Source organism: Pelmatolapia mariae, linkage group LG20, assembly GCF_036321145.2.
Source record: "Pelmatolapia mariae isolate MD_Pm_ZW linkage group LG20, Pm_UMD_F_2, whole genome shotgun sequence".
NCBI lineage: Eukaryota > Metazoa > Chordata > Actinopteri > Cichliformes > Cichlidae > Pelmatolapia > Pelmatolapia mariae.
This window is the reverse complement of record NC_086244.1, coordinates 7,176,486-7,198,017: the sequence shown is the minus strand read 5'-3', so window position 1 is coordinate 7,198,017 and position 21,532 is coordinate 7,176,486. Positions and strand designations below refer to the sequence as shown.

At 38.2% G+C, this 21,532-nt stretch overlaps 1 protein-coding gene across 1 annotated transcript; it reads left to right on the top strand.

Moving 5' to 3' along the window:
* The first annotated feature begins 155 nt into the window (after positions 1-155).
* Positions 156-21,194, top strand: ada (adenosine deaminase). Its single transcript, XM_063463368.1, has 11 exons — positions 156-448; positions 4,926-4,987; positions 6,727-6,849; positions 8,324-8,467; positions 8,555-8,670; positions 11,151-11,275; positions 15,284-15,355; positions 16,835-16,936; positions 17,906-17,973; positions 18,076-18,205; positions 19,254-21,194. Exons 1-11 carry the CDS (start codon positions 305-307, stop codon positions 19,356-19,358), a joined length of 1,191 nt encoding a protein of 396 aa, XP_063319438.1. The 5' UTR covers positions 156-304; the 3' UTR covers positions 19,359-21,194.
* The last annotated feature ends 338 nt before the right edge of the window (positions 21,195-21,532 follow it).

The following is a 21,532-nucleotide window of genomic DNA, read 5'->3' as shown; positions in this document are numbered from 1 at the left end:
CAGTGATCAGAGATTTGAATAAATGCAAATGAATTCGCTGTTTCATAACCTGGTTTCATATTATTAGGCTAATTAGATGGCTGCAAAGCTCCCATCACATGGGTGCAAAGCTGCTGCCACAGACAACAGAGCCATTAATCCTTCTGCTCGCTGTTGTTAAGGCTACGCATGTTTAATGCACACTAAAGCGCACAGCCTGTTGCTGATCTGCACACTATCACTTCTCACTTTGTAGTACAGCAGAAGCAGCCCTTTGGCGCTGCTTTTTGCATTCGGGAGGGGAAAAAAGGCGTGTCCCCGAGTCATGCATATAATAGCAAGGCGAGCGGCGATAAGCTTCGGTTCTCCACTCGTCAGCTCTCTGTACACCAGCAGGCTCAGCCACAACCGCGCATACTCTACGATGGCCGATCGCTCATCTGAACAAGTAGTATTCAACAAGCCGAAGGTACGTTCACAGCTCAGCCGGCTCACTGTAGTGTGAGCTTTAATAATTCAAGCGGAAAGTGGGTGAATTATTGAAGGGGCAGAATTTTCCATGGTTTTACGCCCGGTACTCCTGCTTTGACACTGTTTGGAAACCCTATTGTGAGAACCCCCTCGACAAAAAAGGACTCAAAAGAAAGGTTTAAAAATTAAACATAAAATAAAGTTTAACTTTTTTTTAAACAACTTCCTTCCTGCTGTCGTAATACCCGCACTCAAACACGGAAAAACTTTATTTTTCTTGCTTGGAGTTTGAAATTTGGCTACCCTCCTTTAAACGGACAAAACCCGGTGTATGAATGAAAGGAGCCGTGTGCAGCACCTTTCATTTCAATGCCCTTTTGCCGCAAAGCAAAGAAATTGGGGAAGGTCTCCAAACTTGATCGTGGCAGTTAAAAATTGATGAATTAATGTCCACTCGTGGCATAAAAGGCTTTATGCGCCGGATTCTATCCTCGCTGAATAATAAACAAACGAAACACAACTTTTACATTATTTTCCTAATATAGCTTATCAATAATACTTTTAAAGGGATGATACTGACAACCGATGACCATACCAAAGTTTAACAGTCAAATGAACGTTTATTAGTCAGACAGTTTGACATGCAAATCAGGCCCACAGGCATGAAGTGTATATTGGTGCTCTTTGGAGCCTGGTACCTGTTCTTCTTAGAAGCAGACAGAGGCAGAGAAAAAGATGTGGGTTCTGTTGCCATGCAGTGTTGAGGTCACGTGATGTTGGTTTGTGAAAATTTTGTAAATTGAGATAACCTAACCTCAGGGTGCGGTGGCTGCTGGAAGAGATAATCTCATTACACACTAATATGCAGTTGAAGAACTCATTGTGTGCAGCAACAACTGTCACCGGTTCACCAAACACGTTTTACTGTATATGCTGAATGCGACACAGTGCTGTAGTTCAGGATTAGTGCGGTATGTGATCATTGGGTTTTGTTTGCTAAACTATGGTTGTTAAGCGAATTAACTCCACCTATGAGGCTACATGACTTGTTTTGTTTGTCTGTTGCTTAGTTGGATTACTCAAAAAGAGTTTAATTAATTTTTGTAGAATCGATGTTTGGCCCAACCTAGAAGTTCTGGATCTGGATTAAAGTTTCAGTAGTTTCACATCACATCTAAATGAGACTGAAAAAATGAATAAATAAATGGGAGAAATTTTGTCTTCACGTTCCAAAGAAGGACAAACTAATCCAGATGCAGATAGCGCTCTGGGTCCAAGAATTGAATCTATGCATATTGTCATATTTGGCAACCTGGCATATGTATTTTTAATATTTAATATTTAACTTCCAATCGCATAAAACTGCATAAAGTGTTGAACAGTACTGTTATGACCAAGTTTCACATTACTTTTTCTGCAGACTGGTGCTTAAATTTTCAGGAAGTTTGGTCAGACAGACTAGTTTCAGCGGGTTTCTTTGCTGTCTTAGGTCTGGTCTCTGCTAATGTAATAATTCATTTCTTAAAGAAATGGCTCATAACACATACATCATTACAAAAACACTAAACATTTTGCATCTGTGCATGTCTTATTTTATCAGACCACCCATTCTAAACCAAACATATTCAGTGTACGATCCTATAAGGCAAAGTAGCAAATGATCACCACTGATTGATTATTTTTGTTGATCACACAATGATTGCTTCATCTATAAAATAGCAGAAATCTCTGAAAGGTTTCAGAAAGACAGAATAGTGTGCTCTCATTGAGCTTCTGTTATGTTTTAGTGCTGCACAGCTGCATCACATTAAACGTGCAGCAGACAAATAGAAATATAAAGTTTTGTGCAATGACAGAAGTCAAATGTTGCTTCAAAATAGACCCAACTGGAATCCTGTCCAAACTTCTTTTTTTTTTAAACTTTCTATTTTAGGATTGCCTAACAATTGCAGAGTAGATAAGTGGTCATTTTCTTAAAAAACAGCTTCACAAACAGCTTGTTTGTGACACTGGTTTGTATAAGGCACACAATGTACTAGAGGAACTGCCATTTTACTGAAAGAACTACCGCATAAATCCCTGAACTTGAACTTGATTATCCAGCTGTCTCCTGTCTGCAGACAGCCATCAGGCTGCAATATTGCTGACACGCTCGGCTTTTGTGTGGTGTTGTAGGCAAGAGACATCAACAACCTCAAAGATGCACACTCATTTCTGTGGTGAACATTTGGATAGAAACATCTGCTCTTTGGTTTCCATTGTCACACCAAAAAAGATGCTGCTACTGAGCTGTGTAGACGGTTCATGTAATAGAAGCAAATCTTGCTCCAACTAGCAATTTTCTACTAAGTTGTTGTGTTTCAATAGGATATTACTGGACTCTGAAAAAAGTCTTTAAAAAGTGCAAGGTTGTGTCATTGAAGATTTTTTGCGGGCAGAAAAAGATCATAGCGAGAAATACTTAATTCATCTCATATTTGGGAATTTCTATGCAGTTATACAGTTAAGTGGTTGAAACTTTTTAAATTTTCAGTTTCTTCTTTGATGGGTGACACACCTGCTCTGAAGAGTCTGACACCATGATTGCAGCAGAAATACCTGCATATCTATTTAACAAAACTCTTATATAAAAACTTTCAGCTTCATGCTAACTTTCGAAGTCATGCTTACTATACAAAAAAGAGGAAAATATGTATTCATGTATATATAATACATGATGGCTTTTGGTGGTTATGTTGTTATTTGTTATGTTTTGGCATGACAATATAAAACAGAAAACAGCATAAAGCCGTACCTGTAGAGCTGGAAGCTAATAGTGTGAAACGCCTTAGGCAACTTGTAAGTATTAATAGTTGCTACTTTTCCGTCTCAGTTAATTTATGAACTTTAATCTGGAGCCTTTAAAGTACCAGAGTTACTGAAAACTGAGTAGTGTTACTCATTTTTCTAAAGTGATCAATAGACAAAGACAGACTTTGTAATCTTTCCATAAAATTGGGATTTCATGGCTCTGTCACAAGTTTCACAGGCCAGCATTGCAGCACACTTAAATTCAGAACATTTGATGCAATGGAACTACTGGGCTGAAGTTGTTTTTAACATTACTCACAGCTTAGGCTTGTTCTTAGACAGAAGTATGATAAGAAGGTTGTGTGGCTCCACTTAACTGACATAACTTCATTTAATACAGCATAAAGCCTCTTTCTGCCAAGTGCAGAGCTACAGATAGGATATTGCAGATCTGTATTTTAACAGCTCCAATTAAATCATTAATGTTCATTGTTATTATTGAAAGTTCTGATATGAAAATTTTTTTAGAAAACCGCACAGAGATTTGCCATATTTCCAAACCCATCATTTAACAGGTGCCAGTGGCATCAAGCCTTTGAATTCCCTTTTATGTTGGAAACACGCTTTGAACCATATGAGATGAAGCCAGACTTTTCCAGGTGTAAAAGATGCAAACCCACAACATCTGGCATTTTCCAGGGAACCAGTAGGACATCTGAAATCCCAGTGCTCTTAAATTCAGCTGTACAGGGTTTAATAAGTCTTTTCAGAGCCTGACACTTTTCTCTATAATATTTATTTAATGTGAAATATCAGTTTCTAAAGAAGCAAAAAAGGGTGAATAAACATCCCAGCTGTCAGAATGTGATGATTTTGGAGCTTGAAAGTGAGTACATCAGCTTTTCCCACTGAGCCCTGCTTGCTTCAGAGCAATAAAAACATGAGCTTTTTTTTACATGTGCACTGCAGTATAAACCTTTGTAAACACTGATAGAGGTGCACATGAGAATACAGCCAATGTGAGAACTGTGCTAATAATCACAGTGCACATGTAGTTACCATGTGTTCTGCCTTCACCCTACCTCATCTTTGGATAATGTCCTAAACTGTCCCAAGTTTCTCTGATTTTAAGCTTTAGCAAAAACAGTGTCCTGTGTAGGTTCCCACTGCTCAATCAGAAGCGGATTAAGGCATATTAATCAGTTGATTAATGCAATAAAAAGATTCAACTTTTATTGAAACAAGTTTCAATAACCTTGCCTAGTTCTTTGCTCATCATCACTTCTAACCAGAGGTTAGAATTAAATGTCTGTGGTAGGAAAATTTTCATTTGAACCTCACTGTGACAACCAAGGTCTCAGCTGTTAAGGGAGGGGCAGAGATTTATCATTTGTCATCTGGTTGGATAAATCAGCACTCACAACGATGGAAGGAGAGCCAGAATACTTATTGTGACCCTTCCCTGGCACTGCTGGCCTTTTCACCACTTGTTGCTCTGTCATGCATACTGCATTCACGATGGGCTGCAGCCAAATCACAGAATTGCAACACCACCCCTGCTCTTGCTTGCTGCTCCACTGACATCATATTTATCTTCTATAAACTCAGGTTTATCACCACCAGGTTTCTGCATGGAAGTATTTTTGATAATCAGTTTATTTGGTAACAAACTTTCTCATTCACAGGTTGAGCTGCATGTGCACCTGGATGGAGCCATCAGGGTGCAGACCATTATGGATGTTGCCAAGTGAGTTAAATTTTATTAGTTTTTTCATTATTGACTATTTATATTAACTTTTTGAGCACTGTTTTATTTGTTATGCTGATTAACTTTAGATATGGATGGATAAATGAAAGTCAGTAAATAATAAAGTAGAGCAGAGTCATGGCAGGTGTTTTGGACGATACAGGCCAAAGAAAATTCTGCAGCTTTATTTTCATAAGGCGTTGGCCCATTAGGAATTGTGTTTTGGGAAATTATAATATGGAGTGTGAACTAGGATGGCAGAATTTTTTTTACATGGTACCAAAATCAGTGACTCTTGATACCGTTTTTGATGGTAAAAATAAAAGATATTCCCACTTAAACATAAACATAAACTCCGTTATTAGAAAGTAGTTTTAAATCACTGATATGGTCATGGCGGACAAATGAGTTAAAATCTTAAGATTATATTTTGTTGACAGGACACAGACTGAAATTAGGATGGTTGTCAAGTCGCCTACTAACATTATTGCAAGGTATAAGGCCGGTGTCCTGCAGGTTTTAGATGTTACCCTGGCTCAACACACCTGAATCACATGATTAGTTCATCACTAAGCCTCTGGAGAACTTCAGGACATGTTGAGGAGGTCATTTAGCCATTTTAATCAGCTGTGTTGGATCAAGGACACATCTAAAACCTGCAGGACACCGGCCCTCGAGGCCTGGAGTTGCCCACCTCTGGTATAATGTTAATTGCATTATGTTAGCGTGCGCATTTAGCCGTTGCAAACATGGAGCATAGTTGATTTCATAATGTCACTACCTGCTGTCTCAAAAAAAGTGGTAACTTGTATTTGAGGAAAACATCAAAAGGTATTTTTATGCCTGTCTGTAACTTCCTTTCTTATCAGTGAGTCAGGGCGTAGTTATTGTCAGAGCTGCTCTCTAGTCGCCATCTTTCTAGTGTAGTTTTTGCAGTGGCTTGTGGGCAGTTTTCTTCTTCAGCATGTAAGGGTATTACAAAAACATTGGCAGGTGTATGCTGTCCATGTCAATTCTGAGCAATGTGAGCCTCGGTACATACGCTGCTGACACTGTCTGCGTTGTTCCTTAAAAACTGTAATATCAAAAGATTAGTTCTGGTGACATGCCTAGTGTAGATTAATTTAAGAAACCAATGCTACAGCAGCAGTTGCATTGTTTTCCAAGAGAATACCTGCAGAGAAAAATTGGTAGTTTCTTAGCTTTATTGTTAGAAGCCCATACTCACTGAGCAGACAACACATGCTACCATATGAGCATTCGCTCATATGGTAGCCGTGCCCTGAATCTTAACTACTTTGAAAATTTTAAATTCCAACCAGAGGAGCCGACCCTGCTGGCAGTTAGAAAGAGTGGACGTTTAAGTCACTTATTGGCTTTACATTTTATTTCAGGAGGCTACAACCTTCCTTTATATACAGGCTATATTTTTTACGACATTTGTCTACCATTTTTTCCTAGTCAGGTAGTTCTCATCTCATTTGATTAGGCTAAAATAGCAATATACTCCATCTCAGAAGGCTTGGGATTGAAGTGGTGAATATCAGTCACCAAAACAGTCAAATGTTTTTATTCAAATTTTTAATGGTTTATGTCACACAAATTACTGCTGTTCCACTTTTCTTTTAAACAAAGTACACAACTCAGTTAAAAAAAACATTTATACAGGCTAAAATTAAATGTTTACATTTCAATGCAGTTTTTAATTTTTTTTCTTTCTTTTTTGTGCCCTATGTTAGGAGGCGTGGTATACCTCTGCCAGTGAATACTGTGGAGGAGATGAAGCAGAGGATCATTGTTGCAGAGCCTGGCACCCTCACTAGTTTCTTAGAAAAGTTCAATGAGTATATGCACGTAATTGCGTAAGTGCCGCCGTGCCACATTTCAGTTGCATACTTAGCTAAGGTGTTTCCCTCTTGATCAGCTGACCCTGGGTGCAAAGAACGAGTTACTAATAGCCTAGTTAAGCAGTTTGTTATCACACAAATGTAGCTACTACAGTCATAGTGCATCCAAAGTCTTTGAAATCAGGATGTGTGGTATAGTTTGTGACTGATGATACTGACCTGGCAGGATTATGCAATATAATTGTGCACCATGACATGGGGTTGATTTTAAATGTCAAACATACAGAAGAGGAACACATCATTACAGAGATCAAGTTCCACCTCAGCAGCCAAATTAAAAGGAGAGTGAAGTTGTTCAGGGTTCCTTTCCGATGTCACTCTGTCTTATAATTAGTCCCCGCAGTAACTGGGCTCAACCATTTAAAAAGACCGAGTACAGGCCTTCAAATGTTCAGTGGCCATAAAAGAATTCAACAATGACGGCCTGTATAATGTCTGTAATGCTTCATGCAGTTGTGCTGAATGGACTCTTCTGAATCAAGGCGCTTAAAGCCAGGACAGCTTCAACAACACAGGGAACCTGCTAGGCTGGGTTGAGCTTAGGCCGAATTGTTGTATGAGCTTGGCAGTGATGAGGCTGTGTGTGTTCTGAGGGGGTTACTGTGAGGACACTGCAGAACATGCATTCAAGGCTGGTCAATGAGCTTTCGCTTTCATTGTAAATGCTGGAAGCAGCGTTGTTCGCAGTCACATGATGTGCAAGTGAAAATGTGCTGCTGGAAAAGAAGGAAAGCTCTAATTCTCTCAGTATTCACCCAGTATGAAAGTATTGTATTGTCATGTAGAAAATTATGGAACTATTTCATCTGAAAAGAAAAAGTGTTTTACAAATTCCCCTAACAAATGAGACCCCCTGGATTGATCCCAGGAGGAGACACAAATTCCTTTGACATTGTGTCAAGAAGGGCATTCAACATTTTGGGGTCCAGAGTCCTTAAAGTCCTTATACTTATGCCTCTCCAATGTGCACTGAATCTCCTACAGTGTGTCAACACCAAGTATTAAACATAATTTCAATAAGGTGAGATCACTTGGAAGAATTTGCACATTCTTGTCAGTGTAACTGATAAAAATAACTGATAAAAATGTTTTGCTTATTTCACCTGGTTTTAAATTGTAAAAGAAGGCACAGAGGATCATTATGCACAACATGGAATAGTTGTCAGTGTCAGCGAATTTAATCTAATACAGATTATAAGTCAATCAGCACCATTAACGTGCAGAAAAATACGTCCCATATCATATATCATATCAATAACACTTGTGCTAACTCCTAGAAATGCTTATACGGCGCATTGTGAAAGACAGTAATGTATAGATAGCTGGTTAGGAGTGGCCAGTGGTTTTGCTTTTTTTTATCATTGAGATAAGCTTATCAGAGCTAATGGGCATTTTAATTTGTTCTGTGTTTTTCTGTTTCAATTCTCAGTGGAGACCGAGAGGCCATTAAAAGGATAGCCTGTGAGTTTGTTGAAGACAAAGCCAAGGAAGGAGTGATTTATGTTGAAGTTAGATACAGCCCACATCTTCTAGCTAACAGTGGAGTGAAGCCAATTCCATGGAACCAGGAAGAGTAGGTATTTAGTTTGCACAGCTCAAATAAAGGATCAAATAAACTTCTGATTCATTTACTGGAACTTTTCTTGTTGTCTTTGCTCAGGGGTGACTTAAACCCAGATGAGGTGGTGAGACTGGTTAACGAGGGCCTCTGCGAGGGGGAGAGGGAATTCAATATCAAAGCCAGGTCCATTCTATGCTGCATGCGCCACATGCCAAGTAATGAACTGTTCATGCTCCTGTCTGCTCACACAACCTTGTGAGATAAGGTTTCTTGCTGTACTGTGTTCTGTCTTGTCTTAGCCTCTGCCTCAGTTATTGTTTTTAGAAAATAATTAGAAAATAAACACAAGTGCCACAGAAAAACACAACATGCTAACTTAATTTATACTATGTGTATATATATATATATATATATATATATGTATATATATATATATATGTATGTGTGTATATATATATATATATATATATGTATGTGTGTGTGTGTGCACGCAAACCTTTCGTATTTCCTTCAAATGAATATGCTACAAATTGTTGGTCTCCAATGAGCACTGTATAAAAATGTCTGATGGACTGTTTTAGACAAAAGCACTTTGAGCTCATGAAATGAAATTGCTAACATGACTGTGTTAGTTCAGGGGATGCCACGGTAATGTAGTAGTTAGCATTGCACCTCACATCCAGAGGTTTCTGAGGTCAAACCATCTAGGTGGATGGAGCCTTTATGTGAGGAGTTTGCATGTTTTCCCACTTAGGTAGAGCCTGAACGATAGTGGATTTGCCACTGTTTGGTGGTTTAAAAATCCAATATATGAGCCAATATTCTCCTCTCAGATACACAATATATAAACAGATTTGTGTAGATGTTTACGAGGTTTTACAAAGATCTTAGAAAAATGACAGTGCAGTATAAATATATTTTTAAAAGTCCTGGATTACTTATTTATTCTCCTTGGCTCTGCCTGGTTAGCTGGTTGTTAAGTTTGTGGTGTATTAAATGTACAATGTAAATGTGCTACACACAAGGAAGCTACAGAATTCCCTTCTGGCAGACAAACTAAGGGTGGTTCCCATGTCTGCTTTGCTTTATTCCTTTTTATTTATTGGCTGTCATTAATAGTAATACTAATACATCAGCAAGTAGCTAATATCAGCTGATATATTGGCCTCACTGGGTGATTCAGGTGCTTAACTTTTCCCACAGTCAGGTTATTTGGTCATTCTAAATTAGCTGTATGTGAAGATGGTAGTCCATCCCTCTGTGTCAGCATCATCTACCTAAACCCTTGGCCCAGTGTCATCAGACATACTCTCTATCCTGTGACCCATCATTTATATGTCCCAGAATCATGTGACAAACAGCATGTGATTTAGTGTTGTGATGTTATGGGCATTACTGTCTGAAAAAGACCAGGGGTACTCAAAACATCACAGTTTTTGTGGTGTAGTATTTAGGTATAACTGGAGACCCACAGTTTGTAAACTATTCATTTTTCTACATCTGTCACAAGCTGTGATAAACCAGTAACATGTCCAGGGTGTTCTGCCACTCCTTGACAGCTGAGATAGGCTGAATTTGATAAACAGTTAAGAAAATGGAGGAACGGATGATCATAGATAAACATTCCCTAATTAGCACTTAAAAGGATATCTTAGGCTAATGAGAAAGCCTCAAGTTTTGGTATTTCCTCTCAGTGGTTATTGATTAAATACTTCCAAAGTAATTAGGATTAATCCTCAGAAGGATTTGATCACTGAACATTTGTTGAGGTTTTTGGCCATCAAAGAAAATAACAATATTACTTGTATTTAGAGGCAATAAAACATCAAGGATTATATTTTTTTTTAAAAAAAGCATTAGAGATCCACAGCTTTCACAGGAGAGGGCTAACGAGTGCTGTGTTACTGCTATCTGCACAAGTACACACTTCAAACTGTTGTATCAGTAATTCTAACTGTGGTAACATGAGCAGTTACCGTTAGCAGCAGCAGCAGCACTGATCGTAGAGACGTGTCCTGCAGCTGTTTCCTGTATAACCGTCAAGTGAAATTCATATCTGCCATCGTGCATTTTCTAGTACAACTCTCACAAAAACAGGCTGAAACTGTTTACATTTTATTTTCATTTGGGACTTTGTGAACGGGACATCTGAATTTGTTATGGTTTTTAGACAGCGAATACAGATACATTACAAGCTGTAGCATGCAGGTAGAGTAGTTTATGCTTAAACGCTTTACAGTGCATACATATGTAACTTTGGATTTATGTGAAAGTAGAATATATATCAGTGAAGCAATAACAGACAGGATGTGACGCGCCAAGTTGAGGAAACACTTTATTTCTTTCGTGCTGAACATTAGATAAGAAAAGTGACTCCACTGTGTTTTTGCAATAAATATAAAACCAGGAGATTAAGAACAGCATGGAGCAACCACGTTTGTATGTTCAAAGGTTACAAAGGTCACAAGTTGCTGGCACTGGTTTCACATTGACTTTACAGACTATTTCATTAAGAACAAAACCTCTGTTATTATCAGCCAGGTGAATACAGTTATGAATGTTCATTAATGTTGTCTTGAACTTGTCATGCAAGAAGATTAATCATGTCGTCACATTTATGTATCATTTAGCATGTGTGCTATCAGTTAGCAGGACCAAGCTGTTTAGTAACACATGTATGTTTTAAATTCTCCAGGCTGGTCAAAGGATGTTGTGGAGCTGTGTAAGAAATATAAGGATGAGGGAGTGGTTGCCATTGATTTGGCAGGTGATGAGTCGCTCAACTGTGAAGCCAATCCAGAACACAAGAAGGCCTATGAGGTGAGCTTGTTGAAACACCAGTATGATAAACATCATCCATCAGAGGGAACTTTAAATTGTCTTTGTTTCACAACAATGCCATATAATCCAGCCTCACCCCCTTCAGCTGTAACAATAAAGTATTATGTCATTTTGAGGTCATAAAAATACCTTTACAGTCGTAAAAAATCTAAAAAGAAATGCCTAACTACAATACCTTTAAAAAAACACCTTTACAGTCGTAGAGTCTGTCATGCTCCGAGTGGCTACGGCCAGATAAATATAGCTGCTTTTTTTGCACCATCAACTTTCAGGCATCCTTAGAGTATTGGAAGCTTTATTTTACAGCTACATGGAGAGAGACGTTTGTGGGATCGTAATTTTCCACAGTCAAAATTCATAACCGTTGGATGCATCACCATGAAATCCTTTGGGAACCTTAAAATAAATGGTCCCCAAAGGATAGATTCTATTGACCTGCATTTTAATGCAACACTGTCAGCGAATGATGTTTATCCCTTACATGGTAAGATGTCTTACATACAGATTTAGGAGAAAATGCTTCTCAGATGCTATTTTGGTCATGCCCCGACTTTTCCTCTAGCACCACAGGATGTAAACATTTTTGCACATTTTAAATGTTTTTAGTACTTTTTAAGAAATTGGTTTGGTGCAAATGTATTTCTAAGTCAGACTGGAATAAAGACTTTATCATCTCACAGAAATATATGGTAAAAACTTCAGCTGGTACAATATTTTTGTTTTACAACAGTTTACCTAATAAGATGCCTGACAGCCTTGATCGTAGTTCCTAGTTAGCAAGCTCGAGCATGCACAGACACTTAACTAAGCGGTTGATTGTGTTTATGTTTACACTTTGCATTAATGTTTTAGCAATATCACTGTGGGCATGTAATCATTGTGGATTTAATTGGTGTATAACTTCTATGGAATGGGGGCTCTAGGACATCGTTAGTCTATTTGCTGGTCTGCTGAAATATCCTGACAGCTGTAGGACGGATTGACATATAATCTGTTTTTCCCAATCATAGATTTTCTTTGGTAATGCCCTGACTTTGCCTTCTTCTTGTTGTTATAGGTAAAATGTCTCAAACTATTGGCCCTTATTGCAATATGATAAAGACGCTCTCCTTAGAATTGATCACTTTGATTTTCTCTGCCCTTTTAACTATCACCGATTTTAGTTGCATATTTAGAGGAGCACGCAGTAAAATTTAATTTATATTGTGTATTTTATCATAATCCTAGTTTTCTTTTGACGCTGCAGCTAAGTACAGCCGCACAGAGCTGCCAGCAGGCTGTAAATTTTCTCAGTGAGAAAGTTGTATTTATTTATTGGCATAGAACACTATATAGAGAATTTATGTACTGATGCATATCTCTATCCAGCAAAATATGGGAGAAAAATCTAATTTCCCCAAACCAATTTCCTCTTATGCAGTGAAGCTTGTCAGAAAAATCCAATTTCATTTTCTGCCAGCCAGTATTGATTGATTCTGGGAACACCACAGTAAGTAATCAGTTTTCCCTGTCAGACCTTAATGAAGGAAGTAGATTAATCACTTAATGCACTGAAGTGCTGGATATTTTACATCAGTTAATTACATCAATTTTACATTAATTACATTCTGAAAGACAGGAGGGGTTATGATTAACAGCATGGGTAGGTATCATAATTTGTATTTCATACTTTTTTAGTATGAAAACAAAAGAGTAGCAATAATAATAGAGCTAAATACTCCCTAAGAGATCTGACTGTGGCCGTTTGTTTTGGTATTCTGTTGTTACTGTCAGTGATGCACAGGAGAGAAACTGTAGCAAAAATCTGGCAAAGAGAATACAAGAATTGGAAAGGCAGGAAAAACACACTTGGTGGTGATTAGAAATCAGAATCAGAATATCTTTATTGGCATTGCACACTAAGAAATGAAGTGCAGTACCCTTTAAGGTATAAACGTTATATATACAAAATAAATAAAACAAAATATAAATAGGGAAGGCTAAACAAAAAGACAGACATTCAGAAAATGTGCACAGCAGTGCCTTCATATCCTGCGTCATCTTCCTGATGGCAGCAGTTCAAACACATTATGATTTGGGTGTGATGAGTTACGTCAAATATTTTGAGCTTTTCTGAGAAGTTCCTCCAGAGAGTGGGAACTTCACAGCAGCAACCTTTAAACAACATTTAAATGAGAAGTAGGTAGGAACAATTAAACACACGTGAAACAAACGAGGGCATACGGTTGCAGAGGCAGAAAAAAAGAAGAAAATCATAAAGAAAGAATCTAAAAAGTAAGAATCTAAAAACACAAATAACTAACAAAGACTAAGGCATGAAAACACAAAAGTCTGGGGGAAAATAACTCTAGAAATTATTAATAACTAATGGATACCTCAGAAAGAATCACAATTTCAAACCCTTGAAGTCTTTTTGAGTCACGTGCAGTTAAACATTACAGTAAGTAATGAGTTTAGCCTAACTTGTCCTCACTGGATGCTTGAATCATTTACTAAGCTGCTGTTTTAATATTAATACCCCCCCCCCCCCCCCCCCCCCCCCAAAACACTACGTGTTGATGTAGTAATAGTATAAGTAAACACTACATGAACTTTCATCTGTGAACATGAAAAAAATTCCTTTCAGTCACTGCCTCGGCTTGTGCGTCAATGAAAATATGCGTCATTTAAGGTGAGCAGTAAGTAATTCATAAGCTAGTTGTAAACCGTGTTGTGCAGTTCCAGTGCAGCATCTGCAGATGTTGCATGAATTTTGTTGGCTGGCTCATTATTCATTAAGCATCAACAGAAACTACAATACCATCTGAATGACTGAAGCATTTCTGTAATGTTATTCAGTGTAGGTTAAACAGCCTGCATGCGTATATGTGTGTATAGATAGGTAAATATTACAGTTGCAGCTTACATGCACTCATCTTGGATATGAATGTTTGGGCTTGCAGTGATTTCTGTGAACTGTTCTTTTTCTTTGGAGTCATTGCACAACATCTAGAAAAAAACCTGACTAACTTCTTGAGGCCAAGGTCTCTCAAATTTCTGTTAATGCTCGTGATTAAATACAGCTGGGCTTGTTTTACCACACTCACAGGACTGACAAACACATACAAATACATCTAGTACAACTAATAATACCCAAATTTTGTTTAAAGTACCTAAGAATGCTCATGTTGACCAAACGCTTTCAACCAACTTCTGGCATAATAATCTAAGGGGTTTTGTTTGTATTTTCTAACCCTGTATACAGAATTTTTATTTCAGACAACCCCAAACTTTGAGTGAAGATACGTGGTGTACAATCGTTAAGCACTAGAATAATTCACAGAAAACCTTTCAGTGCAACTGTATGTGCATTAAGTAAATTTACAGTTTACATTATTTGTATTCATTGCATACATTTTATTTGTTACATTGTTGTCATCCTCTTTGTTTTTCCTTTAGAGAGACATTGTTTTTCTAGCATCTCTTTATGACGAGCAGTATTTATCACTATCTGCTGTGAAATGTATATACAAGCCCCCACACTGTACAGGAGAGCTGTAATCTTGAGGTGAATCTATATTGATGGAATAACTTTCCTTCAATTATTAACGAGTACCAGAGCTGACAGACCAAAGTCCTCCCTAATATTGAAGGTTATCTTCATATGTGATCATTAGATGCATGCAGTATGTGCTGATTAAGCACGACACACTCGGTGTGCCAGAGGTTGTGGATGCTAAAATGAAACCAGATGTTCAAACCAGAGTAATGCCTTCTCTATATTTAGTTTCCTTCGATGACAAATTAAACATTCATTTTTATTTCAATGTGTACCCACTGGGGGAACATTTATTAAAGTTTTCACTTCTGCCAAAATAAGTGTGTACAAGAACCTGTCTACATTATAAATGGCACCCCAGCCAGTGGTACACATTACAGATGTGAAAACCAAATGTTTGGCTGAGTTATTTGATTGCTGATGCGTTTCATGATTGATTTTGTTCCCAGGAAGCGGTACGCTGTGGGATCCACAGGACAGTTCATGCTGGCGAGGTGGGGCCGGCCTCTGTGGTGAAGGAGGTGAGCTGTTCAACAATAACTTGAGACATTTGTGAACGGGCTGGTGCAGCCCACTGATTGTTTAACCGTCCGTAAAAGCATGTTTAAACAAAACAGTCAAGCCACATGTTAACATCAGAATTAAGGGCAGAGGTCCAAAGAAAACAAGAAGAGCATAGCTTTATGTCTGCTGTAGCCAAGCTGAAGGTTAGTGTGAAAACAAATTGGGAGTGCCTTTAAATTGCTCCATACATACTGTGTGCATTTTAAGAAAGTAAGCAGCTCAACAATGAGACATTTCTGAGTGAGGTGGTGGAGTCATGTTAGTGCTTGCATATCCTGAAATACCTGTAAACTAAACGATAAAGCCACATACAACAAAAAGGGCAGGCATGTAACAAAATAAGAGAATAGTTATATATTTAGTGTTGCCCATTTGAAGCCTGGTAAAAGAATAAATTTAACACTGAGTAAATACTATCTATGGATAAAGAATGACACAACAATGGAGATATGTGAAGGTCCAGCACCATAACACAAACATGTGAGGCACACCCACAGCCAACCCTGAGAGGGCCCCTTTCCTCCAGCAGAGAGCAGACAAATTTTAGCACAACTTCTTCGATAGCTGGTTCATTATCATTGCAATATAACTGAAATAAATTATGTAACACTTACTGTACACTGTTGGGTGACTGCGGCTCATGTGGTGGAACAGGTTGTCTATCAATCAGAAAGTCAGGGGATCAGTTTTCTTGGATTACTGTGATAGTGAACCTTATGTTGTCCCTGATGCATCCATCGTGTGAGTGTGTGTGAATGTTAGATAAAAGCACTGCATGAATTTGTGTGAATGAGAGATGTAGCAGAAAGTGCTCAACATGAGTAGAAGTACCAGCCGAAATAAAGTGTCACAGCTGCTGTCACTAATCATGCAGTAACTCGCTGTGGCAGAGCACAGGAAGTTATTGTACAAAACCCTGCCCACTCTAATTAGATCTTTGCACATTCTTACTGCGTAGACAAGATATTTAAATAGAGCAAACTTTCCTTAAACGCTCACTGTGGGTCACACATCTGCCGCTCACCTTACACTGAAGCTACGGAAGTGTTCTCAGTTTCGTTTGATGTTGTGTAAACATCTACCTGGTAACACGGACTGCATCCTTCGCAGCTGTTACTGACTGGCAGCGGCATGGTTTATTCGAACTCCACCCCTTTGTGGGCCTACAAGGGTATACTTAAGAACCCAATATAGGTCTACATACTGTGCTTATTTTTTACTGTCCATCCAAACTTCTGTAGTGCATAACCACTTTATGTCTGACTAAAATAAAACAGCTGCTCTCTAAAGAACCCATCCTTTAAACTGACAGTTCAGCTATGGCATAACATCTGAATGTGCCTCCAGAAATAGCTTGAAGGCACTGCTGACATGTGCAATTTTCTGCACTTTATAACCTTTCACCTCTATGTTATGAATCTCTGTTTCAAATTTAGGCTGTGGAAGTGCTGAAAGCTGAACGTGTTGGACACGGTTACAGCACTCTGGAGGACAAGGACCTGTACAAAAAACTGCTGGCTCAAAACATGCACTTTGAGGTAAAGAACTATGTGAAATTCTCAGCATTTTCATTATGAACATGAATCATACGCAAAGTTATCTAATCTATTAAATGTACTTTGCTCTGTTCACTGTTAGACACTGATAATATTGGTCATTACAGACAGGAAATGAGATTGTTCTACTAGATGATTACATTGATAAAGTGGACTGGAGGGCTACTAAGTATCTACTTAGCAACAGTGATACACTGACCCCTAGTGGAGAATTTGATGTTTGCCTCTTCGTCAATTCCTTGCATCCTTTCCTGCAAGTGGAAGAGACACATAAAGCAAGAGACACTTTATAAAACCAGACATTCTCACAGAGCTCAGTTTATTGTTTTGCTGTAGCCTCCAGCTGTATTTTCTGGTCTCAGATGTCAGCTGTTGATGATGGTTTATATATTTAGGTCTACTGCTTTTAGATAAATTCACAACATGGCAGAATGTGACAAGGACACAATATTTGTGTCCTTTTCATGCAGTTGATCATCTTAAATAAATGAAACAACATATGAACACAAAGAAACCTTATCTTTAGAGTGCTCCAGCTACATATATACCAGCTATATGTCATGGCTCTTTTATACGTCATGGGTAAGAAGATTTCTGCAAAGTATACAGCTGTGGATCCTCAATTTTAGCTCTTGCAAGAAGCTTCCTCTCTCCTCTGTCCTTCAGATGTATTTTAGGAATCAAGACATCCTTTGAGATGGGACACTGAGATTGATTTCACAAGTAGGAAGTCTTGAGGAGTTAAGGAGGTACAGAATAGAAAAATGAGAAAAGACCTTGGAGTAGTCTCTGATGCCTTAGTGCGGCACTTAAGGGATCTATGGCATCATTAATTCCAAGTGTGCTTTTCCTGCCACAAGTCAAAATGTCTACTCTGAAAAATGTGTTTTAGAAAAAGAAAGACTGGAATATTTTGGCCTCTCAGTTTTGCCTTTGCTGTTCTGATTGCAGACGTGTCCTATTTCGAGTAAGCTAACAGGTGCCTGGAAGGAAGAATTTAAAATACACCCCGTTGTCACGTGAGTTTCTTTTGTTTTTTAATAAAAATTATTCAATTATTTTATTTAAATATCAACTAAATTTGGGCACTTATTCATTCTCCCACTATTTCTTTCATGCAGGTTCATGAATGACAAAGCTAACTACTCTCTGAACACAGATGACCCTCTGATCTTTAACTCCAACCTGCATCACGACTACCACACAGCACACCAACACATGGGATTCACCGAGGAGGAATTCAAACGACTGGTGAGATCAAATGCATGAATAATTGTAGCAGTAGTTCACAGGAAGAATTCATTTGAATATGGTTTGAAACGAAGGCAGGGGGTGTAATTGCAAGGTATATTGCATCGTTAATTGAAGCAGGGACCAAACCTTCCATGGAGAAATAATGCACTGTTCACCGAAGAGCCTCAGACGCATTTTAACCAATGCACCAATTGAGCTTCACATCCAAGTTCCACCAGGTTTGGAATAATTTTCCAAGAGCTCATTAAAAGGATGGTGACACTGAAATTTTAATTGGCTTTTTTCCAAGAGCGAACTTAAATCAATGCTCATTTAATCTTTATAGCAGATTGTGAAGCTACATCCAGGAAACAGCTAGCATAGCTCTATAGAGGTAACGAATATGAGCTATAAAGCTCAGTAATTGCAACATTGTGGTTAAATAAAGACTAACATAATGTAAAAAAGGGCACATTTTGATTTTACTGGAGGATTAATTGCCAGACTATTTCCTGACTGGGAACAGTGACAGAAGAGAATGCCTGTCATCACTGGGAGTATGACAGGTGTCTTTTCCTGCCATATTGCACCAGGATTCACGGAAACTCTGGTCCAAAGTCACCAATTGTGGAGTTACATTTAGTTTTTCATTTTATATATGATAAGCAAGCATAAGTATTCAAAAGCACAACAGTGCCATTAAGCAGTAAGCTGCAGCATTCTGCACCGTTTCTGTCTTCATCAATCTCATCTCATCAATCTTTGCTGATTCAGGCCATTTATTGCAAAACTAGCAAATGCAAATTGTGTTTTAAAGATTAATGCTTCAGTAGCTCCATATATTTCTCTGTGCATTTATCATATAACATCTGTATATGAATTTGAAGATGCACAAGACACTGTTTTTCTCCTGTACCTCTATATTCACTGCACATACATGAGTATGAAACTTCTAGCTGACTGCTTACTGTTGATGAGAGTGTTACTAAGTTCCCAGATTCCTGAACCATTCCCTTAAAGTTAATTCCCCAGCTCAATGTGAAATCTGTCTTTTTGTGTCTTACAGAACATTTGCTCTGCACAGTCAAGCTTTCTACCTGCCAAGGAAAAGGAAGAGCTACTTAAAACACTCAGTGAGGCCTATGAGATGATCCAGAGCACTGCCTTTTAACCCTGACCAGCAATTCTGAGGAGAAACCTAAAGCAGGGACAAATCACTCTGAGACCTTAATCTTCCATGTGATGCAGTGGAACATGTTTTTAGTCATTTGTAACCCAACAAACAACATACACAGAATATTACATCAGATATGCTGTTTACCAATGGGTAGCATCCTTCATCTTACATACCTGTATATCATCTGTTTGTGTATTTATCAACATTGCATCTGATTACAAGGTGCAAGCAAAAAGTTCTGGGACTCAGTCCACAAAAATCAGAAACTATACATAATTTAAATTTGGCTGTGCTTTTTTTTTTTCTTCTTGCACATCTCTAGATCGCTTCCAGCACCACTGCTATTTTTATATTGTTCCATAGAAGGCCCATTGTGTACGCTTGTGACTTTCACCACAGACCTCCAACAGAGAGAAAACATCAGCTGTGATGGCACACGTGGCATTAAAGGCACAGAAGATTTTTTTTTAACACAAAAAACACAAAAGCTTCACTCAAAACCAGCCCTGGTTACCAGAATTGGCTCCCTGCGGCTTCATCTGCCTCGTAAAATGAAAATCTAATTGAAGGTGTCTGGGCTAACTCTAAAATGACAGGGAGAGGAGCTCATTCATGGTGTAGCTACTCTTTTGCATTGAACAGATCTCACTGAGGTGGTTCAGGCAGATTCAGGAAACATCAGATTGTCTCTCAGTTGGCTCAGGAAAACACTGGAAGCTGTAGGAGGAGCATATACAGCAGTGGTAGGAAGACAAGGGGACAGTATGAGATGTCTATGAAGGAGTCTACAAGCAGCAGCTGTGCTGGAAGTGGTAAAGAGATGCAGAAGAAGATAACCTTGAAAGGAAGAATACCCAAATGTACATATGGGTTTTTTGCATTTTTATGGGCCAGATCCCAGAATTCTTTTTAATCATACTTAGTATTTGCATAGCTTTAATGTGTTAGTTATGGGTGCTTGTTTTGGACATAGTCAGGGTCCCCTGCTGTGTCCAAAAATATAGAATGAAACATATTGTGTTATATCAGAACTTTGGATATACAGGGTGAATCAAAAAGAATCATCCGATTTCAAAGTGCTTTAATTCTGCAGCCGTTGACTCCAGACACGTTCGCAAAAGTGTGGGAGGAGTTTGACTCTCGTACGGACATATGCCGTGTGGCCCAAGTAGGACACATTGATCACTTGTGAACGTTTTGTATGTAAAATTTTATATTCAGCCATATATTTTAAACTTTACTGCAAGCTTCTATGTCCATTGTTTAAAAGAAAATAGCCTTTTGAAATTGGATGATTTTTTTTTTAATACATCCTGTATTTATCATCTTGTGTTTACATCCTTTTGTTGTAAGGAGAATCAGGGAAGCATTGAATGCACAATTACACTTCTAAGTAACAGGTTTAACACATAACCAGACTGGAAAAGGAAAAATAGGGGAGGTTATTTGTAGTTCACACCTTAAACGTTCATCTTTGAAGAAAACCATGACGTGAAGGATAACTGAAAGCAGTGGAGGCTAAGAACTGCAAAATATAGTTCACTTTGAATATCCACTGTTCAGTTGCAGGTGAAGTATCGTAATCTAGTGTTAGAGACATGTGCTTTTTCCCCTGTATGTGCAAAACTGCAGGGCGCGTCAGGTGAACACAGCTCAATACCAAAAATTTAGTCTTACATGTGTACACTAGGTGGCACACTACAGTTACCTAGATAGACAACATCTGACTATGGTTTTGCATTTGATAATTACTCTCTTTACTCTTGTTTGATGTATGTATTTATTTAAAAAAAAAAAAAAAAAAAGCACATCCATTTATAACCAACACATTTATGGAACAAAATAAAAGCTACTATAAAATGTTCCTGCTTGCCATCATTTATTTTCTGTCACAGTTTAAATTAATGGTAACTTTAAATATCTTTCAAAGAAAGCCCAATCAATAATATGAAGTAAACTCTGTGATCTAATCATTTATCAAAAGCCTCGTAACCCCCAAATATTGTACCTAAAGATTTCTTTATTGTATGAAGAGATAAATAGGTGTAAGGGGCCAAGCTATGTGGAAATGTAAACATTAGCTTCCTGTGGTCACTAACACACACAAAAACAGCGTTCAGTTTTATTTATGGTTCTGGTGCAGCTTAACCCTGAACCCATTAATCCCG